The sequence below is a fragment of the Centroberyx gerrardi genome, chromosome 11 (genome assembly GCF_048128805.1).
Source record: "Centroberyx gerrardi isolate f3 chromosome 11, fCenGer3.hap1.cur.20231027, whole genome shotgun sequence".
NCBI classification, from domain to species: domain Eukaryota; kingdom Metazoa; phylum Chordata; class Actinopteri; order Beryciformes; family Berycidae; genus Centroberyx; species Centroberyx gerrardi.
Window position 1 is genome coordinate 5,492,129 of NC_136007.1, and position 25,283 is coordinate 5,517,411.

At 39.5% G+C, this 25,283-nt stretch overlaps 1 protein-coding gene across 2 annotated transcripts; it reads right to left on the reverse strand.

Moving 5' to 3' along the window:
• Nucleotides 1–7,868: 7,868 nt before the first annotated feature.
• Nucleotides 7,869–22,024, reverse strand: slc25a14 (solute carrier family 25 member 14). 2 transcript variants are annotated; one of them, XM_078286768.1, is made up of 9 exons: nt 21,903–22,024; nt 21,169–21,270; nt 20,459–20,597; nt 18,444–18,538; nt 11,848–11,933; nt 11,120–11,215; nt 10,317–10,441; nt 9,519–9,732; nt 7,869–8,534 (listed from the first exon to the last, which is right to left on the reverse strand). In XM_078286768.1, exons 2-9 carry the CDS (start codon nt 21,230–21,232, stop codon nt 8,493–8,495), a joined length of 861 nt encoding a protein of 286 aa, XP_078142894.1. In that variant the 5' UTR covers nt 21,233–21,270; nt 21,903–22,024; the 3' UTR covers nt 7,869–8,492. The 2 variants fall into 2 exon arrangements, with proteins under 2 accessions (XP_078142894.1, XP_071763433.1); XM_071907332.2 differs by lacking the exon at nt 21,903–22,024 and having other exon boundaries at nt 21,169–21,288.
• Between the last annotated feature and the right edge of the window lie 3,259 nt (nt 22,025–25,283).

Sequence of the window (25,283 nt, forward strand, 5' to 3'; positions counted from 1 at the left end):
ATAGATGTGCAATGCTTAAGAAAAAAAAAATCAGAAAAGAAAAAAATTCAAAGTTTCAGTGGACGGCAAAAATACTTCAAAACAAAACAATTTCCCTGCAAACTGTTTTATTGATCCAAGGATCCTTTTAAAAATAAAGGTTCACAAGAGCAAAACTATGTTCAATCAACAAGCTACTTGACTTGTATTGCTGTATCGTTCTATTTTATTTGCACTTGACCACATTAATTTCCCAGCTGGGGATAGTAAAGTAAACCTTGGCCTTGACTTGTTTGTTTACAAGCCAGCTGGGTCACTTCTAATTAGGCAGCGTGAACCAAAACAAAAGCGGCACTACAAAAATACACTTTTCCGCTCTGGTTCAAACCAAAGAAAACACACTGTACTGTAGGTGTGATCGCACTGTGGCACGAAACGTCACATTAAGTTGGTGAAAAGTTAGTTCATGGGACGACTGCGATGTGCGGACTCCAAGACAGATCCAGTAACCCTGTGTGAACTGGCCAATAAAGTAAACGTCATCTTCTTCACGTTTTCCTGAGTCTGTCAGGGATTGAGAATGGAAAAAGTAAAGTGTTTAGTGTCTGTAAAGTGTTTAGTGTCTGTAAAGTGTTTAGTGTCACAGGAGTAAATGAATATCCAACAGCCCCATCTTGTGGTGAAATACAGATACTACGTGAATCAGCCTGTTGGACAGTTTCTTTCCAAAATGAGACTTAAGATTTGAAAAGTGACACTCAAAAAATGTCTGACAGCACAAAATAAACCAAAAATATAAATATGGAGTACTTTTTTTTTGGTTGGCAATATGATAACACTGACCGTCTAAATCCTCTCTATTTTGGACATGATGAACTTTTTTTTATGGATATGAAGATTTTCACTTGAAAAAAAATATCGCTGTTTAGGTTTACACTGGTGTTTACAAAATACGGTAGTAGGATTAATCAGCCAGGTTTATATACATGACACAACTCAATGGGCAAGAAGAAATAAACTACTCAGGAATGGAAACAATCAGTGGATATATTTTATTTCAGAGTGTACGTTTACTTCATACAAAGCAAAATCCATTCTGTCAAAGAGAGAAAAAGAAAGTAGTTTATAGGTAAAACTTCAACCATAGAAATCCACTGACGGAACAAGCGAAAGGTTATAGATCCGACTGCAATAATACAGGTTGAACAGACATTTGACCAAAGTGCAGATGACCGGTGGAAGTGACCCGGGACAAACAGTATCTGCAAACACTGAGAGAGTTTTGTTCCTCCTGCCTTGGTGCCAGATGGGTGAAGCTTGCCACACCGATAGGCTAGTGCTAGAAAGTTTAGCCAATCAGAGTAAAGTGTTTGGAAGTCAATGTAGTACACTCTGACTGACGCTAGGATGATCCTGATGTGGTAAACCCCGCCCATCTGGGACTCCAAGGAGGTTAAAACTAGGGTTTGACCGATATGGGCTTCTGATACCGATATTATTGGATTGAAGCTGTCGATAGCCGATATCTTGTTCTGATTTATTATCTTAAATTTGACCATTTTTCAGAAGTGTTTCCCTCTGAAGCATTTAGAGCATCATGGGACACTAAAACTCTCCACTGAAACCCAGACTGATAAAATTATGTTAGGGTTAGCAGCTGTTCAAGACTGCCTTTAAATTAATTAAAAAAAATATCATTGAACAATTAAATTAATACATAACCGGTGGAAAGAAAACTAGATTTCATTGCAGGTTTTACAGATTGTTTTGTTGCTGTGATCAGGGAGGAAACTCAGCTGAATGGCTGATATCTGATATTAAATAAATGGCCAATATCGCTCCGATATCGGTCAAACCGCAGTTAAAACAAACACAATTATTTGCAAATAGCAGTGCGACAGGTCGTACAGTGTGTCAGACAGCAGAACGATGCAGCAATCAGAGGAAAACATCAACAGTACTGAGCAGCTACACCGCAGTCACAGGCAGGGCAGAGAAACAGATTACAGTAATCTGATTACAGTTACTGTAAAAATGTAATAACTGTAATCAGATTACTGATACAGGTACTATTACTGGCTAAATCACTCACATGTGTGAAGGGAAAGAGGGTGTTTACATTGTGAGATTGTGGACAGCAACAAATTTTAGAATTTTAGAAATCCAAAAGTAATCCAAAAGTATCTGAAAGTAATCAGATCGCACCACTGGATTTGAGTATTCCCACAGTTTGCAGTAATGAATATTCTGCAGTATATTTCATTTTGAACGTAACCTTCCAAAAACCAGATCACACGTTGTTAAAAATGGTTCTTCAGAGGCTCTGATTGCAGTCATGAGGAAACCATTTTTGAATAGTTTTTATTTCTTCTTTCTCTCACTATCAAACACGACCTGTTGTAAAGATAAAGCACTAAACAATCAGAATCAAGAACCAAGCACAGGAATTGTCTTGTGGATTTCTCTTGCAACACAAAAAAGTATTAAAAACAAATTGTTTTGTATCAAAAAGATAATCCTATGATTACAGCCAAAGAACTACTTTTTGGAACTATTTCAAGGTTTTTCTCCTTGGTGTGATAATAAAGCGCGGCTGGTCATTTCACCGGAGTGTAACAGCTGGTGGATTCCCATGTTCAAGAAACATCTCCAAATTCTCTAATTCAGTAGCTGTGTCAACCCAAAACCAAAGTTGTTCGACTATGGGCAGTTCACACACAAGCGGTGTTTGTTTTTCACCAGTGGACAATTTGTTCAATTTGAACAAGGGGGACGGAGATGAGATAAATCATGTTTCTAAGTTCCTGCTAAAATCCGGCCAAAACATATGAGGAGGTTCATTCCAAAATGAACTATTCACCATTTTGAGTGAAACCTACTGTCACAAAATCGATGCAGGCTTCAAAGTCAAACTCATTAAGAACTATTTAGGTTACTAATAATATCTAAAACCACTGCCCACAAAGTGCATTTTACCATTTAACTCTATTTTTGAATGCTGTGCATTTGAAATACTTTTTGAAACGGATATTTCAAACTTTGGAATGAAACCCTTTGTATTGAGGTTAGATCGTCCTTTGATCTTCAGGTCATACTAGTCACTGACACGCAAGCTGTGTGTGTTACATGAAGGGAGTTTGTGTTGTTCACCATAAAAATAATGCTGGTGATGAGAATGCGTTTTTAGGCAAATAGTGAAGTGTAATCAAAACGTGGTCAACTCAGAGCACTTAAAATAACAGATACAGATGAAACACACTGAGTTACTACTGTTTACTAAGAACTAAAAGGAGTACAGTGCTTTTCAGAGGACATGCCAATGTAAGCATTAAATGCAATAAGCATAGCCAAGCAGGAATGGACAACAGCAGCAGCCAAATTGTATTCAGACTCACTGAATACAGAGACGAATAAATACATGAATCATTCTTGGGTCAAATCAGATCGACATAAAAGCATAACTTTGTCAAATAATTAGAAAATAGATCAAACTTTGCTTTAGAAATAAAATCTTAAATATTTTAAACAATTTCCAATAATAATTTAGCCAATATGACACCCTTTGCACCAGAAGCATTATCACTGGGTTAATCAATAGGAGGATCTGAGACTATACAAAATACAAATGGAAATCTTTGGATGTTTTAAAGGGTGGAAAGGTCATCAGTAACATCATTAGCATATACAACAGACAGGTACACTGTCACTGTCAGTACATCTGCGTCTAGTTGGGGACAACACACGCTTATTAGTAACATGTGACTTTTTGACAGCATATGTTCATAATGTATATTGTATGTATATTATAAAGTAACATCGGAGTGTCGTCCCAAAACTACACACATACTGTACAGTAGATCTGCTGAAAAATCTTTAAAAGAATGTGAAATCTGATTGGGTGGAAAAAAAACAAACAAAAATAAAACCGAACTGGCACACGGCTCAAGGTGTCAGCTAGCTGCACCGGGATTTCCGTGGCTGAACTGACTGGACATTGAACCCTAACCGTGCGTTCACACCAGCAGCAGCAGGAGGAAGAAAAGTTCCACCCTTTTTCTACAACCAGAGAAACCACAGTCACCTCGTTTCCTCGTTTTCGAGCATTATAAAAAGGTGACACTGCCAAATCAGCAGCCAATCGTCAGACTTCGGCGTGGCAATGTGGTTGGTAGCGGTCTCAATGTAGAGTCAATGTAAGCCATTTCCAGCCACTGGCGGAGGTATGAAAAACAAAAGAAGGTACGAGCAAATAGACCGGTGGATGAGGCTTGCCTTCTGGACTTTAGGGATGTCACGAAACCACAATTGTAGCCAACGATAATATACCAGAAAGTATCACAATACCAAGTAGATTCGTTATATAACGCCAAAGAGTGCAGACAACGACTTGTTGGTTAGTGTGTGACACATGAAGCAGTTTTAGGTACAGAAGCCGACTAAAGTTAAACACTTATGAGCTCACAATCTCCTTTGCAAGTTTGTTTTATTTATTTGTTAAATATTAATTCTACTATAAATCTTGATTCTCACAATACTAAACATATTTTATCATCTTTGGTGTCAGAGGTATTGTAACCCCTCGATCACAGTTAATGATCGAGTCTCTGTCATCTTTCAGTTCAAATGGGAAAAGTCTGCACACAATCTGCAGGAGGATAGACGCATTATGGATCGAGTGCGGTCGCAGTGTTTGGTATTGTGATACTTCAGCTGGACTAAGCATCGTGGAACAGTGTGTCAGTAGACGTCTAACGGCTCAGGAAAGCATGACTGCTGAAGCAACACAGTACACAGATCTTCACTAACAAACTGAAATGGATGGAAACTGGTTTAAAGATATATCAACTGAAGTATCGACACATATTAGCACAATCTATAGATAGCGAGTTATAAAGAAATAAAAACCCAAGTGAAAGCACACAAACTCAATATGGTCAGGAGGCATCGGTGTAGGCAAAGGAGCAATATTAGGCAAAGAGTCACAATAATATTAATAGGTGATAAAAGCAAAAGCGTATAAGGCTCGAGGAAATATGTAACACTGCATCTCTCCCAGTACCTTCACACCTCCGGGCTGCGTTTCCCAAAACCATCTTTACACCGAGTTCATGCTCCATGCAGGTAAGGCAGAAACGCACCGGAAACGCCGGACTTTGGAAAGTCAAGAAAGGATCAGAACGGCTGTTTTTTGTTTTTTTGTGAGGTTTTTGGAACCGCAGTGACCACCGACGTACTTCAGGACAAAACACAGAACTTGTATAGACTTGGACAGAACGGTCATTCCACTGTTTACCATGGTCATTTGGCTAGTACAGCATAAAATGGTGATTTGGGAATTTTAAGGGTTAGTTGCTATGGCGACAACACAAGTCTGGACATGACACTGTAAAGTCTGTCACACTTGCTTGAGAACTGAGCAGATGAGTCTGTTAGCAAACTGTCAAAACTCAACTGAAAGCTAACGTTAGCGACGAGGCTAACGTAGCTTTATCAAAAGACTACTTTTCGCTCTAGCTCTTCTAGTCAACATTAGCATGTTAGCAATCCATGGCAGCAATTTAGCTAGTGGCATTCGATGGTTCATATATATGGACAAAATATGAAAACTATACAGTCAAGCTAGTTTACTCTCTGGTATCCAAATATTACAAGCCAACTGCAGGACAGGCCATGGAGCAGAGAAGACGATGTGGTGACGTTACCAAAGAGGTGCAGAAATGCAGGTGCCAGCGCTGCTGCTGATGCACCAACTATCACATCCAGTGAGTTTGGGCCTTTACACAACAAACATGATTAGTCTCAGCCTCAAGATGCTTTTGGGAAACCCATCTCTGACCTACTGACTGAAGCTTTCCACTGACAGGGAATGGCTGCCAGGGTGGGAAACTGTTCAGCAACCAGCCGCAAAACACCGAAGGTCCTTAAAAACTGAATAAATACAAGGAAAAAATGCAAATAAAATAAAATAGAAAATAAATAAAAGGAAATGTGCTATAGAAATGAATGGACATCTTGACCAAAAACAAATCTGAGGTACTGAAAAAAATAACAAACAAACAAAAAAAAAAAAACAGTAACATATTACATTTTTAAATAAAAGAAAGCCTGGTAAAATGGTGAATGCCGACAGTGTGTTTTAAAAAACAACTGCAAGTGGATGAAAAGTCTCCTGCCCTGGCAGCACATTACTGAATTGTAGCCAAACAAAGGACAATTAGTATTTGCAAATAATTCCTAGCTTTTGTTACAATTAATATGGAGATTAACTTTATTGATCCCCACAGAGAAATTGGGTCACTGCAGCAGCAAAGACTAGGATATCAATAAAAATACAAGTTGTCAAAATGCATGTCGCCATCTGTTTGAGGATCTCCGTGGGTGGGTGGGGCTTACAGCATCAGATTCAGTTCACATAGTATCACGTATGTTATCAACTGCAAACAAGTACACACTGACTTTCAAACACTTTCCTGCAATTGCCTAAAAGATTATCCTGTATACCAAATCTTTGTTTAAAACAGAACTGAGAATTATTTGCAAATACTATCTGACCCATCTGGCCCCTTCCTATCCATGCTAGGTGCCTCTTTTCCATTCATGCCACGACTCAAACCTCAAAAGAGGGAAAAACAGTAAAAAATAGTTCAACAAGGCCTATATGTACAACTGGACATGCCTAGGATAAAATACATCCACCTGTGTGTGTGTGTGTGTGTGTGTGTGTGTGTGTGTATGTGTGTGTGTGTGTGAGTCTGTACATCCATTTACATTATTGTATGGTCGTCTTGTGGGATAACCATGACAAACCGCAGCAGGCCCCTCCCACAATCCACTGCGTTTAAAGTACTTCCATTTATAGTGTGTGTGTGTGTGTGTGTGTGTGTGTGGTGTGTGTGCACTCTGGGAAACAGCAGGCGGGCCTCAGTCTCTGTCTGCCCCTTAGCAGAACTAAACAGAAAAGATAAATGGCTCAGTGACAACAAAATGAATAAAATGACATGGTCTTCATTGGGATTGTGTGCAAAAAAAGAAAAAGTCATTTTGGTTCGTTATGGTGGTGAATGAATAAGAGCAAAAGTCAGTCCCTTTTCTCATCAGAGGCTTTGGTACAGATTCTGGATTGGTTTCAAGTAAAACTGAACGTTTAAGACCGCTGATGTTCTGAGTTTGTTTTCCAATGTCTCTGTAAATTTAACTTAAAAACTGTAATTTCACGTTTTTCTTTTTCTTACTTTAATTTTAAATGTACATGGTCATTTACGTGTGTTACGTAGCTATGGGCTTTTCTTCATTCCTGACAAACTCACTTTTTTGGTGATGATTTTGAGTGAAAACAGTGAAATCTTCTCATTTAGCCCCACAGATTTAGTCCAAGCAGACTTTAGACTGGGGTCAACTTCAAATATCCATGATGTGTGTAGCAGGGATGCTACTGACACTCTTCAGCGGAGCTTTCTATTGGAAATTTCTCCATACCAGTTCTAAAACAATGCTTTTCTGATACCATTCTTTGTTGAATGAAAGCTCATTTCATTTTGTAATATGGTAATTATTGAGTTGAACATTTGTTCATGGCATCTGCTTTTCTAAATCGAGTCGGACCATGTTCAGTCAAACTCCTCAGTATGAATCACTGCAAACAGGAAGAACATGACCTCATGTTTAGATCCAACATTGAGGCTTTTTCATAACTTTTGGTGCCTTAAAATACAATACAAAAACTCAGTACATATTGCTAGTTATCATTTTTGATACAGAGCCTAACTCATTTGGAGTGCTGGTTCTTCCACTTTGTCAGTGTGAACGCCGTCTCGCAGCAGATCCTCTCGTAACAGTCAAGTTGCCACTGTACCAAGCTTTTCCTCAGCATTTAACAGTTATAGCTAATAGTTATTTTCCTGGCACATTTCATGCAGTGCAGATGTGCCTAAAATACAGGGTTCCTATGCATTTCAAAATTTCATACTCTTCCCTTTGCAATTCCCAGACCTTTCAGTACTTGATAATTATCAAATTAATTTCCCATACTCTTCTAAACTTGCGTAGGAACCCAGAGATAACAATCAGAAGCCGCTTCTGTGTCTCGTGAGAAAATCACGACATTCTGCTCAGTCGATCCAAAGCAGTAAGCCTCGTCTCAAATGACATCAAGGTAATAAACTAACTTTGAACTCGGTTTCCATCTTCTACTACAACCAAACATTTAGCTGCCTGGGGAGTGTCAAGGGTGGTTGAGGGTGAGAACACTCCTCGAAACTGTACAAAAAAAAAAAACAGAGCGAACCAATGACAGTAAATAAATACTGAGATAACTGAGATCCAGGTGAAATCAACATAAGATTTGGATAAGCATGCGCAGACGGATGATGGTGTATCAATGGTGTGACTCTGGGATGGACTGTGAATGTAATGGGGACAAAAAGCAGGGTGCTACTGTGTCTACGCCCCACCTATGCCCAACACACACACACACAGTCTAGTAGACCAACGGAGTGTCCCACTTCCTGCTCGCCTTAAAACGGGAGGTTCTTCAGCTGCTCGAAGGTGATGAAGAACTGACAAGTTTGTTAAGGACAATTTCATGAGTGACAGTCTGCAGGCCGGAGACGCTGCATGGACTAACAGAGTGCAAATAATGTCTAAATATATAACAACTAGAAACAGATACCTGAAAAAGCTTGTTGTGGAGTGGATCTAGGACAAGTCAGCAATGTTACAAGTAATAACAAACAGTCTGATAAGATGGATTTGTTTACTGTGACACAGTAAACTGTCTTGTCTTTAGCCCTAGTCTCTGCTCCAAAACACTCTTGAGTTGTAGCTTGTGAGGAGTCAGCTCAGTTAACCTGAACAAACTGTTCCATCATGCTGCACCGAAAGCAATTTCCACTGGGCCTGGTCAGGTGACAGTAAAGACTCTATTCTATTCTGGCCAAGTGCTTAAAGAGACCATCCAGTAACCAAAAAGGTCACAGGCTCGCTCGTCCTGCCAAAGTGTCCTCCCTTGTGCAAGACACTGAAGCCCTACCTGCTCAGCCAAATGAATAAAATATAAAACGTATTCCTCGCTTTCTATTCTATCAAGTTTAAAAAACGGACAATATGTCCACAGCAGCCGTTAAAAACACTGTCCGATCACAGAAACCACTACATACCACGATAAACCCGTTATTGTGTGTAACTGAATATCCGTTAATCCTGTTACTGGAAAAGTTACCCTGGATAAATAAAGGTTTAGCTAATCAACTGACCAGCCTTTCAAACTAGATCAATCAATAATTAAATATATATGATTCTTATATAGATACAAAGTTCCTACGCATTTTCCATTTCAAAATTGAATACTTTTTCCAAACTGTAATTTCTGGACTGGATTTAAAGTGGTTAGGTAATATGACCTTAATATATATATATATATTCTAAATATTTCCAGGCTTTTTGTGCAATTCCCAAACTTTTCAATATCGGAAACTGATTAAAAGTTACATTTTCCATCTATTTCCAGACCTGTGTAGGAACCTGTAGATTGAAAAGGATACGATGATGTTCCACGGCCCCAGTCTCAGCCAGTTAGGCCAGAATCCCTTATAGAGGGCGAAGAATCCCTCGTTCTTCCATGTCTGCATCACTCCATCCAGTGTTCCCTTGTACATCGGGCTTCCCGACAGAACTCGCTGGTTCATCATCCGGGTCCGAACCACGTCCACGGGGTTGGAGGCCAGCGCCCCCGCCAAGCCGCACGTGAAACTTGAACTGGTGGACACATCCGGACATGGGGCAATGTTAAAGGCCCAGAGTTTCATCCCAAAATGAGATGTGCACCACTTGAAAAAAGTAGGCGGTACACTGAGACATTCATATAATTACTGTAAACACGCAAAACCATCGCTGAAAAGACTAGCAGCTTCTACCGGCCTCTATACTGCATTTTACATTGTGTGCCACCAGGTCGGATTTCATGGGAAATGTGTTCTATTACTTTACAGCCAACAGAGGAAGACGGCCACTAACACCTGTTATCAAGGACAGCACTTAAAACACATTGACAAAACATAGCTTTTAGAGATATTCTGTTTATTAATTTTTTTTTTTTTTTTTTTGGAATGTAGATAATCATAAGTCTTTGCTTTTATGGACTGCTTATGGGACATGCAGATGATCAGAAGCGGGCGGTTAAACGGTCTTACCCATTAACCCTGCTGGTGAGTTTTATGAATAGGGGCCTTTGTGTGATCAATGTTGTACCAAATACTTAACATACAAAAAAATACCAAATGTGATCATAATGGATGGCCACCGCCTGAAAAAAAAACAGAGAAAAAAAGATATAAGCTTACATGAAATGTGCCAAAATGGTGTCTCCCATGAGGCCGGAGCGAATGAGATGCTTCTTAGTGATGTCGTAGACAGGAAGCTCCACCCCGACCACGATGGCTGCCCGCTGGGCTGTGGGGATGACGCCCTGAGGAAGAGGAGGATGAAGAAAATCACTCTGACTGGAACACTTCAACAATACTACTCAGTTGACAGATCTGATGAAAGGATGAGAGATGACACACGACGAAGGCTATAACGCATATCAGCACATATGGCGGCGTTAGATTTCTGCTGTTCTGTTTGTTTTGTTAGATGTCTGTGTGGACCTGTTTTTTCTAGTCCATCTTCCTCACTTGTACAACAGATTGTCCTTTACTTTCTTGAAATTTGTCCCTGCTGGACTTTAGTGTGGCTTTGAAAATGATAGAACTGCTATCAAAGTAGCTACTGGAGGACGGACACAACGACAGACAGAGCATGGAGGGTTTTTTAAGCGACACCACAGGCCCTCTAGTGGTTGGTCAAAGCCATAGCTCTCACTCAGCTGTTTGAGCTCTACAAACTATAGTTCACTATGTTAAAATTATCTTAATGACGCATCTCAGTTCTAAAATAAAATGTAAAAAAATGTTAACAGGCAAAAGTCGAGGTTGACAGCCGTGATAGCCATTTGTTTTTTATGACCCATCCTATCATATATGCACACCATCCAGCCACTCAACACAGACAGACACACACACACACACACACACACACACACACACACACACACACACACACACACACACACACACACACACACACACATTAATCCTCCACTCACTCTCCACAGTCCCCTGGTGCCCTCTGTCTGGTAGATGTTGATGAAGTTGGACATCATGCTGCCTTGCAGCAGGCTGCCCTGGGCCTGCATTCTGATCTGCAGCAACAACAGACACATAGAAATGTAGTCAGAAAAACTGTCCCATTCTCAGCCCCTAGTTCACACTACTTCACTCAGTATTTGCAGGTATCATAAAATTTTAAATTAAAAAAATACAGAAAAATATTATGGCTATATAAAAAAAAATTGTCATGAACTAGCGCTTTCCTTAATATCCAAGCCAGGTTTCTATAGGTGCTCAGCCTAGTTTGTGAGCATATAGGAAAAGACACATCAGAGCCTGAGTATTTTGTAAATGTTTTTGTGTGATTAAGGTGCTCACTCTAGTTTTATGGCTCAGGATAGTTGTAACAGATCTTGTGTAGTAGAAAATGTAATTTTTAGAATGAAGTTGCTGATATTCAATATCTTTAAATTTGACCATTTTCATAACACAAAATAAGAAGGATTTACAACAAGGATTTTAAATTGAAAATGTAAATGCCTGATAAGAACTACTTCACAAAAAACATAATTGAACAATTTAAATAATACAAAAATGTGCAAAGAAAAAATGTAATTGCAGGTTTAACAGACAGGAACTTCCATCATACTGGTGGTGGATGACATGACTGAAAGCCCGATATATCGCCAAGCTGATCTATTGATCTAAAACATGTAAAGAGCACCTTGAGGACGTCGGTGGGGTTGGCGAGGGAGGAGGACAGGACTCCAGACACGACGCCACAGAAGACGTTGATGACCATGGTCTCATCTGTCAGGACAGAGACAAGAAACACTGTTTACACTCCGAATGCCACCAAGCAAACACAATGACATACAGATTATTATACATATATACACAGCTATAGGAATATTATGTTATGCCAATAGATTATATGAATATCATGCATACTCTTCACTCTTAAAAAATGATATTTCATTTTCAACACAAATTTGTATAACTTTTCAACACAATATATGTTAAAGACAACACTTATTACATAGCTTCGTTGAATACTCAATTATGATTGGTCAATGAGTGCATTGTCACTCTATAGTCAAGAGGTCGGGTGGATTTTGTTGATTTCTAATCAAATTAACTTGCGCCACCATTTGCTAAAAAGACGCAACTCCTCGGTTACTGCAGACAGTCCTGCAAAACTCTTTTTTTTGGTGGAAGCTTATGAGATATTTTAGCTTGTAATAAAATAATTTGAAACCAATATTTCAGGTCAAATTATTAATGTCTTTGGTAGGTAGCGGTCTAATAATCGATGGGGTCTTCGATCACCATGTCAGTGTTTATTTTGCGATAATGCCCAAAATGCTATGTACTCATTATGAAAAAAATATACTGTATATATTTTCATTATTCAGTATCTTTAAAATAGAGGATTGAGTCAGTAAAATTGTCACATGTTTTCATCCAAGTACTAAGGTGACTTTGTCATTTTGGTCATTTTATCACAGCAGGGATCCCTTTTGTTTTTTAAATGGTAAATCTCATTTTGGAGCGAACATCTTTGTTTTATTTTAACATACATTGTGTTGAAAAGTAACACAAATCTGTGCTGTCCCAAACTAGACACATTCATGTGTTGAAAGTAACACACGTTAAGAGTGTACACAGAGAATAGGACCTAATCAAGGCTGTGGTGATATTATACACAATGTGCACACAGACTATATATGATTGTAGGAAAGCTAGAATATAGGATCACTATGCATACTGGACATATGAGACTATAAGAAAGACAGAAAAGACAAAAAGGTACCTTGCATACAAGAAGTGATAATTTTCAACAAAGACTTGACTTCATCATCTAGTAATTATTCATACAGGCATGCAGTGGTTCATAAGAAGTGAAGAGAAGCCTACGGTGGCTAAGGCCTAACAAAGCAAGCATTCTGTTAGTCTAATTACCATTTAACTTTGTCATCGCAGATATTTTACACAGCCCAATTTGGTTTTGTCATCCACACCTGGGTCCAATGGTATTTGCAAATAATTCTTAACGTTTGTTTTAACCTACTTGGAGCACCACATGGGTGGGGTTTACTGCATCAGGACAATTAAGATGAGTTGTTGATCACAGAAAACTAGACTAGACGGACCTCCAAAAAGTCTAAACTTTCTGGCATTCATCGTTTTCCCCTGATGTGGCAAACCCCACCCATCTGGCACTCCAAGCAGGTTAAAACAAGGTCCTGAGAATTATTTGCAAATACTATTTGAGAGACTGCACTTCTCTGTTATAACCGTTTATTTAATGGTTATAAATAAATGGGGACCATCGTTAGCAATTAGCCTCGGCAGAGTTTGTCAATGTTAGCGAGTGGTGGATCTCATTAGTAGGAACCCGGTGTATTATCTACAGTGGAGTAAGAGGAAGGAGGAGGAGACAAAATAATAATGGATTGAGTTTAGAACAATAGTTACAGTGATCCTTGATCAATGTGACCAACAGTTAGTGTGGCGAGTCCTCGTGCCGTTCATATTTTGGGCAGGAGAACGGGCGTTCGATCCCACCACAACCACAGGGAAAACCCAAGCCTGTATCTGTATCAAAACAAGCATTCAAAACACAGTGGCACCATCGTGGCACAGGGCATGCAGAGTGGAAAGGCAAACAATCAACAGAAAAAGAGCGCTTTATATTTTTAGCAAAACACGCACACATCAAAAAGGTGAAGCAATGCCTCAGTATCAAACCCTCCCTCCCTTCATTACCTCCCCACCCTGCTTCCTTCCCTTCTACCCTCCCTTGCCTCCTTTCCTTCAGAATCAGAATCACATTTATTCGCCAAGTACACTAAATGCACAAGAAATCTCACCTGGTTAACTGGTGCTGACACAAAACAGGACTGACTGATACACAAGGTGCAGAAAAAAACATAAAATACTTTACATATAGTGCAGTAGTGTTGTCACGACATCAGAAGTTTGACTCTGATATCAATACTAAGTTTAATATCTAGAAATTCAACACTACTACAATATCACGGTAAACAAGCAATGCCACAGAACAACCACTGTGCTTTATTTTAACCAAAAGTACCGTGGAAAGCATCATGACTTCAACTTACTTCAACAATACTATTAATATTCAACTCTGCAATGAGAACAAATTACAAAATAAATATATGAAGAACTTCAATAAAACTGTGCAATGCTGATGAACTTGTATTGCCACACATGAATTTGTAGCAACTTTTGCACAGGGGTTTGATGCTGGTTAAGTGTTTGTCTTTGTTGAGTCTATAAGTGAAACAGTTCCACATTTAACTACTTGCACCAGTTTTATAAACCAGTTTAAGTGGACTGGGATCCAGTTCAAGACATGGTGGACTATTTGATGCTGTTGCCATGTTTTCAGCTCTTTGACTCTTCGGCCATCAAGAGCCAGACTGCAGCTCGGTCTATTCCAATCCTCCTCCTCCTCCTCCTCCTCCTCCTTCCAACTGTTCCAATCCACGCTCCAACCACATACACAGATCACATTTGGTTCAATTATCAAATGGTTATAAAACTAGATGTCACTCAGTAAGGCAAGGCAAGGCAAACTTTATTTATATGGCACATTTCATACACAAGGCAAATTCAATGTGCTTCACATAAAACAGAAAAAAATGCATAAAAATCTTTCTGAACCAACTCGCCACACTTTACTCCGGCTGTGTGTGGTGTACTCCTATCTGCCCTCCTACCTCCTACCTACCTATCATTTACTGTATATTATCCATCTGTTGCAGAGCGACTGTTTGGCCATTAAATACTCAGAGAGAGAGAGAGGGGGAGAGAGCTGAGGAAACAGTGTATCAAAGGGAGAGACAAAGCAAGGTGGGAGAGAGGAAAAAAAAAAAAGAGAGCACAGAGGGGAGTTGGACCAGAGAGGTAGTGAGAGGGAGTGCAAGAGAGAGAAAGAGAGAACGAGAGTGAGGAGGAAAGAGGGAGAAAGGAGAGAGAGATAGAAAGGGGAAAAGACAGAGGGAGAAGAGATATCCTGTGGTTGGCCATTTCCTGCGAGCTGGAGAAACACGCTGGCGCCGGCAACTCGCTGATAAATGTAATGCAAACTCATTTGGCTGATAACTCAAGTGCCTCTCTGTCTCTCTCTCTCTCTCTCTCTGTCTGTCTGCCTCCCATCTGTGTGTTTTTGTTCATTTCCATGTATGTTAAATGGACGCCGGCCTCTGATGCAAAAACATATATTTTACATTCTCACTTTTTCTCACGGCAGTGTTTCTAAAAATAGCAGCAGCTACAAAGTCTTGTTTCTTATTGTCTTACTCTTAGTGTGTCCTTAGTTATAAAATTCAAATAATAAATAATTACTTCTTTATTACTTTGGGGCACAGCTATGACCCTACAACCCTAAGGCAAGGCAAGTGTCTCCATGATGACCGACGGTGATCCACTTTTTGGAGGTTAAACAACATTTTCAGACTTGGGAGAAGGATTTTCCTCTTTAATGCAGTGCCGATCCATTCTTTTCCACTTTGCTCATCGGAAAGTTTTTCCAAAGATGGTCTATGTAACGCTCCTCTCTTTCTTTCCCAATGGAGCTGCTTTTGTCTTGGTCACATGCGTACATGTTGTGCATTCACCACACCAAGACTTTCAGGGGAAACTGAAATTCTAACAACAACTTAAATATTGCCGAATCGCACTATTATTAATCGGGTAAACATAAAATTGCAATATACGATTATCTACGATTAATTGTGCAGCCCTTTTGAACTACTAATCTGCTAATCTAATCTGGTTTATTTTCATTTCTCTCGCTGATGCCCTCTCAAAGGCTACGTTCACACCACGGCCTTTCAAGATCAATTCAAAATTCCTGCTAAAATGTGAATTTTGGATGACTGTTCACATCTATTCCAGGATGTTACCCATGTTGAAAAGACACGTGCAGAGGATAACAAAAGAAATCGCATCTGTTTTTGTTCCTACTCTTCTCCCACTTGTTGCCCTTTGAGTTTTGACTGAATTGAGTCGGCTGCTTTACTTTCTTTCCATTGTCGTGTCTCGTTTTCCTCCATGTTAAAAAAATTATGCAAAATTCTGAACTGTCTCAGGTGAAAAACATAAAAATTACTTATGATTCTGATTTGACCGTTCAAATACTAGTTGCATGTAGGTCGCATGCCTTGAGATCCGATTTTGTATGAAATATTCATGTGGTCCAGCTAGGGGCTGACAAACATGCGACTCCATGCAGCTTGTTGCTGTTCACACCGATTAGAAAATATCAGATCTGTGTCAGATGTGAGGGAAAATAAATCTGAATTGGGACACTTTCAGCTGCAGTGTGAACGTAGCTGAAAACTCTCTCTCCCTCTCTCTCTCCTCTCTCTCGGCTGCCTATTTCTCCCGCCTGGAAGCTTTCTGCCTCATGTTTAGTTTGCATATTAGTGCCGGCAGGTTAACTCACTCTCCCAGTTTTCAGACGCTGTTTTGTGTCAACACAGATTGTCACGACACGTCTCAGCTGTGCGTTTTTTTGTTTTTTTTTCGTTTGCCTGACAGCTTCACTAAAGCTGACGTGGACTTTGAGAAAAAAAAAAAAACACAAAACACTGTCAGCCTGAAGAGTTCAAAAAATTAAACTCTCTCATGAATAAGCTGATGATGGCAAGGAGGAGGGCAGTCAGAATTTCATAAGTAGGTCCAGATACAGTATTACTGCTTTGCAGAAAAAGATGATTCGATAAACAACGACCTCCCTCAGGCGAACTCATAGCCTGGTCATGAAATCAACCCCCCTGAGAAAAACAAAACCCCTTCAGGTGCAAACGTTGATTTTTCGACATGTAACCAGTTTTTCCAGGTCGGCTTTCTTATTGTGCCTGCATGTTCTTATGTTACTCTATCAGTTGTCTGTTTGGACCAATGTCACCTGCACCAGTATCACCAAGGTACATCCCTGTGCATTTAGTGTGCTTGTACATGCATCACACCTTACTTAACAAGGTGATTCTGATTATCAAGTTGCCTCACTGTTAACTACTGATAACCCATTCAGCAGAAAGAAAAAATGGTCAAGGTCAAAGTCATGGCCTGCATTCCCCTGTGCATTACACACTGTGAAACCTGAAGCTTACAGTACCAGCTGGGCGGGATTCGCTTACAGGACTGTGCAAAGTTTAGACGATTACAGGAAAGCATTTGAAAATCAATTTAGTGATGCTGTTTAGATCTCCAGAGGGAAATTATCTTGTCTCTTTTTTGAATTCTCCTGAATTGTGGTCAATCCCGGCCATCTGGTACTCCAAGCCGATCAAGACAAGCGCTAAGGAATATTTGTGAATGCCTTTTGATGCAAGTCTGCAGTGCAACTAGAAGCATCCCATCCAGAGTTGTTTCCCAGTCATCACACCACCCACTAGCCCATCCCAAAACATCCAACATGCAAGCAAAGTGTCACAACATAACAATCAGAGGGGAGAAGGCCTGTATTGGGGTCTGTGTTGCTTACAAATAAACAAAAAATTTCAGGCACCACAGATGTTTTGAGTCCAAACAGAAGGAAAAGGAACAGGAGAATCCCAGAATGAGATATGAGAACAAGCAGAATGCAATATGGAGCAGGGTCAGAAATAAATGTTTTGGCTCGCCTGCCAAGGAGACTGGTAAAATTTAGAACAATACACCAACAAAGATTTGTTGCAGGCCAAAAGTATTTAATTAGTATTTAACTATTTTTGCAAACTATATTTAAACAGCCTCTCATTATCATTAATTTTGCCTTACAAAAAATGACTCATGCTTCTCTGAAATTTAGTTTCACAGGTAAAATCAGCTTGGATGGAGCATAAAAGAGGATGTACTTGCACTCTTTAAACTACTGGTCACTTGTAATGTTGGTGAAACAGGAATTGAAGCATATTATACTGTCGCACTCATTGTAAGTCGCTCTGGATAACAGAATCAGTTAAATGGCTAAAATATAAATATAATGGCCAAAAGAAAATTGTCCACCAGCCAAATACTGAAAAATCTTTTGCTGTGGCGGTTAAGGCAATTTTTTAGATTACCCAATCACCATTTTGTTCTTTGTTTTCTATTCTAAAAGCCTAGTTGGCTGGTAAAGAAGTAAAAGTTGCTGGTGAATTTTTGGGGGGTTTACCAATAACTAAAGCCTGCAGACAAAAAATACCAGTTTCTGTCCCTGCTGGCAAGCTGTAATTTCAGACCCTGGTGATGAGAGAGTTATAAGAGAAGTTATCAGAGAGGTAAGAAGCCAAAATATCAGAGGGAGAAATAATTGACACCCACCTTCAGGGTGACTGACAAACAGCCTCTTCAGAGTGTTGTAGGTTCCTATCTTGATCGTCCCGTACGAAGCTTGCCTCAGCAGGGCCGGGGAAATCCTGTAAAGACAATTGGAATATTTTTATTTTTTATTTTTTAACCTTTATATTTCCAGGGAAAACCGACTACAAGCAGGCAAACTCAAGGGCACCTCAGTGGTAGCTGCTGACGGAGGGCAGTAGGCTTGGGCCGACATTCGATAATATCAAATATCTATAGAATGTCTGTCGGCAGTCTGTCTGTCTGTCCATCTATCTATCTATCTATCTATCTATCTATGTGAATATCACAATATTTTCCATGGTATCAAACACCCCACCCCTCCACCCGGCTGCGGCACCATGTGTTGCTTAGATCACAAATGTGCAAACTCATCAACCTATAATCTACTAGTGGTAGGATAGTAAAAAAAAAATAATAATAACCATAGTGGTATTATATATAATGTGTAAGTACATACGTGTACTTTAATTACATTTAATTTAGAAATAAGATAAAATACCAAAGCATTTTTTTTAACTGTTCTGGTGTTTTATCAGTTTTAATAAAGTGTTGAGACAAAAAAAAAAACCCGCCCCCCCACAGCCCCTTTTACTTTCCAGGTAGTTCAGGATTTAAAAACCAGCAAACTCAGTCTCAGACTGCCTCTCTAACCTCGAGGTTACTGCCGCCCCAATAAGAGGCCTAAGGCTGGAGAGGAACCAGCCTTGATTTTAATCCAAGAAGCGTGACGCTGGACCGAATCTGAAATTTCAGCTTCACTATGTGTAAAACGTTGGGACCACTTGATCTTTCTGTGAAGCAGATCGGGTGATTCCAGGTCAGATCCGATCCCTACTGGGTGTGTTAACATACACACAATATTCAGATTCAGGTAAGATTGATTCGATTGAGTGACTTCTGCTCCAAAACACTGTAGGCTATATCCACTTTGGATACAAATTGTTTGCCAATGTTCACTATTCATTATTTTAAAACAATATTTAAAAACACAGATTTAAAAACACTTTAGGTTAAAATTATAACATCGTCTACAAGGTAATTGCGAGAGCTTAAAAATAGTGATATGGTTAATAATATTCAATGATGACTTTTACTTTCATGGCAGCAATAATTTTATTATCTTAGGTGTCATATTTTAGAAGTGGTGTATATCTCAGTTTGGAATGAAACTCTTCAAATACAGCACAGCGCCATGCAATGTAAGTGATACAAGTAATATGAGTAAAAGGTCTATATATTTTACAACATAGCGTCTCAAGCAAATGTCACGGATCCCCTGGCAGGCATCAGACACAGCTATGTCATACAGTACTGGCTGTACTGTGTGCTGCATGCTAACAATAGATCCGTGCACGTTGGCTTATTTGGAAGCGTCAACAGGTAACCTCTTTTTAAAATGTCATCTCATCGACACAGGCTACACTCGGGAAACCCAGGCTTATTGATGTCTGTGCTCGGGCCTCAACAGCAGCGCTCAATCTCAATAAGCAACTGAAGAGACAAAATACCTGGTTTCCACCCTGAAAGAGATCTGTCAAAGAAATGCTCCTTCTTGTCCAAATTTCAAAATGGAACAACCTTCCTGTCCCGCAGAGCTGCTTTGGAAACTACTGTTGGATTCAGCAATATCAGAGTCAAACCTCCCACAGTGTAGTGTTACGGCTGCATGAGCAAAGCTTACTGTTGCATATCTTATTAAGCACATGCTTAAGAGATGATGAGAGAGTAGTAAGAAAGAGTAACTGACCTGAATAGGAGAGAGGGGGGTGGGGGTGGGGGGCAATTTGAGCCTTTAACTCTCACACGCTACAACATAATCTGCTCCAACTGTCCATTCCAATGCCCCCAAACTAGCAAGGACTTGGTTTGATCTTGAAAAATCAGTGGTGATGGCCAAATCATGTCTCTAATCATAATGCGGTGTAGTGTGAATGTGATGTAGCGTGTCCCGAGCCGAAATAAAAGCGGCTCCATACCCAGAGTAGAGCGCCCGGACGCCCTCCTCCTTGCCGATCCTGAACAGGGCGTGGAACATGCCTCTGTAGCGGACCTCCATGTACTGGGACTGACCCTGGACCTGCAACCGGGTCTTGGTCAGGTCGATGGGGAAAGTTCCTGTGGATTCATAAAACAGAACAAAAAATATCAGGCCATTACTCAGAATGCTCAAGGTTCAACAACTGTTTTTCGGGTAATAATCCTGTTCAAACGGTGCAACCATGAACAAAAACAGCTCATAGTATTTGAATCAAGTGTCAAATTCATACTGCATCTTGGTATAGAGATAGGTTATCCTATAAGTAGGCCACTCTTGCGTGCAAATAAGGTTTATAAGCAAGCGGTGGACATTAACATTGTAATGCTATGCACTGTACCAACAAGCTGCCATCACACAGTGTCAGGATAACTAACTTTGTGAATTGTGTACATCTGCAGCTAACAGGCGCTGCACACGATGTGCACCAAAGACCAAACATTTTTAATCAACTGGATGCATCATTCGTCATTTTGACGCCATTGCCACCGTCATTCAGCAGATGCTGCTGCAGAATTTCTCTATGGCTCCGTTTTCTGTTAATTTAAAAGACCCTATTTGCATATTAGCTTTTATTCGGTTACATAATACCACATATTAATCCAGAAACCTATATGACAGTCAGTCTGCATGTTATGGTGCATCACGTACCGAATTCTGCGACAATCGAGGCCATCCCTCCGTAGATGAACGGTTTCCAATTCAAGCTGGCCATCTCCGTGGCGGCGGCCGCTTCTACCTGCTGCAGCCCCGCTAAGAACAAAAGCAGGCCGCCGAGATAGAGGTAAACAAACTGCTGTAATCTCGCACAATGCAACATCTTGATAAACATTGATCAAATTGAGCTACAGATCACTCGACTCCTCAGCATCAGCATCGCAGAGTACTGCGCCGGAAAGAGACGCCCGCTGTCTCAAACATTCATGAAAGAGCCATCATATTTCTCGGGGGTTGCTATTGGCTGAGCACGAAGTCAATCAAATTTATAAGGAATTCAATTGGCTCCCATCTGTGGTTGTGCCGGGGTGGGCAAAACATGAGTGACAGGTCGGTGACAGCAACAGTGTCACGGGAATGAAATGAAGTTATTCGTCAGATAATAAACAGTAACACAATTTAAATAACGACATATAAATCCCCCGTCAAATTGTGGTGTACCACTTCAAGTAACAGAAAATCGTACATTTTAGAAGTAGCCATCTTGACTAAACAGAAGGCCGTCCCAAGAGCTCCGGGCGGTTGCTAACGCTAGCACACGAAGCAGATGGCTGTGGCTAGGCTAACAGCTAGCGAACACTTCTGGAAATTATTAGCCAGCTTGCTAGGTTAACTGTTACAGGTCAACAACTAACGCTAACGTTGCAAACAGCCAAAACGCAACGTACCTGTGGTGTCGGTAAAAGTCACGATCTGTTATTTGACTTTGTTTTCCATGACTTATCCGATACGTCGGTTAACTTTAATGAAGTGAAACCAGAAAACTTCTCCCCTGCTGTTAGCTTCCCATTGCAACCAAGGAGGTTCTATATTGCAACCAGTGTCAAGTGAGCTAGTGTTAAACAACAGGATTTCCGTTAAGACTTTCAAAATAAAATGTTCTATAGACGAATTGTGTTGCAACGTTTTTAATAAATATATTAAAAATATCAAAACGAGATTATATCCTAAACTAAAATGACAGCCAAATGTGGAAATTGTAAAATGAAATTGAAAAAAAAAAAAAAAAACTACATTTAAACTATTTTGCTTGATACAACTAAGAGTGTCCAGAGAGCAGTAATTAATGTATGTCAGGGCAAAGTACTATCCCAATTTAAATGGATTCACCTTAAGTCATGAAAAAAACGAATGATGTAGGCAGCAGGTTCCACACAAACTGGTCCAAAACGGAAAGAAAAATTAAAACTAAATTATGTGGGAAAAAAATAAAACTTAACTACAACTAGAATAGTCTGAAAAACTAAAACTAACGTTAACTAACGTTAAAATTGTAAATTGTAAATTGTTAACAAGCTCTGAAAACTGACTTGAACTCAACTGAATTAGGGATTAATGATGAAATAGAAATAAAAAAAGACTAAATTGAAAACATGAAACTATGCAATAACGAATATATTTAAAGAACAGCCTGTAATAAATGAAAGTAAGATGACATTTTGTTTGTTTATTTTGTTGTCAATTTTTTCCAACTTCCGGTATTATTCTGGCCCTCTGGCTCTGGCTGGTTTATGCTGCATTCACGTCACATGAGAATGACGGTAGATACGAGCTTCCTACTTTAAAATAATTGTAGCTGGTTGTAATTCCCGCTGCTTATGCATCAGCAGCTACAGAGTAGAACTGTAAATTCCACGAACATTTGCTCGAATCTATTTTACAGTCTATGGTTTGAATGGGTGGGCAGTAACCATAGCAACATCCAGTTTACAATGTCGCAGCTCTGAGACACTAATGAGCTTGACTTGAATATAGTATGACGTGATATTCTGTTTTCCTAATTAAACAAACAGATAGATGGATAGATAGATAGATAGATAGATAGATAGATAGATAGATAGATAGATAGATAAGTATGTTTAAAATCTGATGGAAAAGAAAGCAGCGGAATTACTTAATGCCAAAAAAAAAAACATCATACTGTAATTTTTCTCAGTACAAGTGTGAAATTCAGTGAGACATAAAGCCTAACACATGACATGTTAGGTGTGTGATTAATCTATAAAGCATGTGTAGTAGAATAAAAAGAAAAATGATGAATAGGCTGTTTTAGAAAACGAAGGTTAGCTTTATTAGAGCAAATGTGTTACAACATGATAAAACCATTTTAAATCAGAGTAACTGAAAGTCTCTGGACAGAACTATGCCCTGACCCTGCAGGGAGAAATATGACTCTGTAGTGTTGAATCATACATGCCATGTTTCCATCCTAATGTAACTTTTCTTTTAGCAAGTTAAAAATCCTTAACCCTATCAAATCAATAGATCACTTATGTAGCTTATTATGTGTTTAAACACTCCATTCATCACTGTTCAATAGAAACATGAGATTTTTTAGTTTCATTTAACCCTTATTTAAGCAAACAACTTGACTAAGAACACAGTAACTTCAGCAGCAGAGGGTGTTAAGGCTCATTAACATCTAGAATGATAACTATAAAGACAACTATAAGCTATAACAATACATTTTTGCTCAATCATTCACACTACAACAATATATGAGATAATTTCCTCAGCAGACAAAGCTTTCATCACTGCAGCTCCGCCCCCTTCGTTCTTAAAACTTTAATCTGATTGGTTGAAAATGTTTTATCGTTGTCTCTGCTTCCAAAAAAACAAAACTAAAAATACCAATAAAAATACAAAAAAACTATAAAAATATAGTTATAGTTAGGGGTTATTTTGAGGCCGATACTGATATCTGATATTTTCCCACCCATATAGGCCAATACCGATATGCATTTTTTAAAGAATCTTAGTACAAATGCAGGTTTAAAACAGGTTAAGCTTTTGAGACATACCTATCTTAATTGGGTTTTTTTTAACAAAACACCATGTTAGTTTTATTCTGCTGCTAATTTGACAGTTGCATTTAGTGACACAAAAATGCCAACTCCACAATTGGCCAAATATCGGCAGTAAAAATAATATCGGGCCGATACCGATATTTTGGTATATCAAGTCTGCCGATCTATTGGTGCATCCCTATTGTTTTGGACACAGACATTCTTTTGGTTTTATTCTACTACTATCTTTTTAGTTATCTTTATAGTTTATTGTTCTTGATTTGAATGGACCTTTACTCATTCGCTTCGCCTTCCAACATTTTCCAACCGCTCCTTGGGATTAAAACCAGCAACTTTTTAGCCTTCAGGCGACCTCTATACCCAAACATGACCGAACATGTTTGACCTTCCCCAGCTTGTCCCACAGCCGAGTGTTTATCAAGCTGAAGGAGTTCGACACGCTCAGATAAAAAGTTATGCCATACAGGCGGCTACACTGCAGTACAGCTGAGTGTATAGGTAGGCGTACAGAGTTTCTGGTTGTTAAAATCACCAGTCACCTAATTTCTACCGGTGAGTGTGTTTAAGGCCTACCCACAATTCCTTTCAGCTGTATACCTCACTGACAAGAGCCTGTAGTCAGCTCGGCCAATCAGGAGTAACGGATTAACACAAGAGTCCTGCTTCGTCTCGCTTGGTCCGAGATGGCAGGGCAGCAGTGCATGATGGTCTACCGCCTGATTTTAAACCAGTAGATTAAATCAACAATGAACCCCAAATAAGATCGTGTCTACATGTTATCGCTGGATTTGACAAATGACAACTGATGTGGTTTACTCATTCGCACTTTTACCAGCATTAGATTTGCATTAGTGTGTGTTCCCCCCTTCCTGCCGGATCATCACTTTTGTGTGATAAGGGTACAGTATACACCCACTTCTCTCTTTGGGTATGGAAGAGTTCAAATCACCACTGAAATCAGAAGGTAGGTTTACATAACACTCTTTCTCCAAGTATATACCCATTAGTTGCCATTTAAATATAGGTATATACAGTATGGTCACAGTATACAGTAGCCACCTCCTCAGCTCCCACACTTGACCCACATAATGTTAAGACAGAGGCTAATATGTCTTTTTGTACTTTATACTAAAAATAAGTGAGTAGAATAAGCTCATGTCTGCTCTCCTGTGTTAGCCCATACACTCTTCCCTCGGTGATGATCTGGTATCTATTACCACTTCACCATCTGAGGCCAGAGAA

What these genes read in the sequence shown, in the direction of transcription:
- slc25a14 (XM_078286768.1), bottom strand. Translation starts at nt 21,232, where the DNA reads ATGGCCAGCTTGAATTGGAAACCGTTCATCTACGGAGGGATGGCCTCG. An exon ending in GTCCGGGCGCTCTACTCTGG is followed by an intron (nt 18,539 to 20,458) that starts GTATGGAGCCGC and finishes TTGTCTTTACAG; the next exon opens with GATTTCCCCGGCCCTGCTGA. An exon ending in GCACCAGGGGACTGTGGAGA is followed by an intron (nt 10,442 to 11,119) that starts GTGAGTGGAGGA and finishes CCTCTTCCTCAG; the next exon opens with GGCGTCATCCCCACAGCCCA.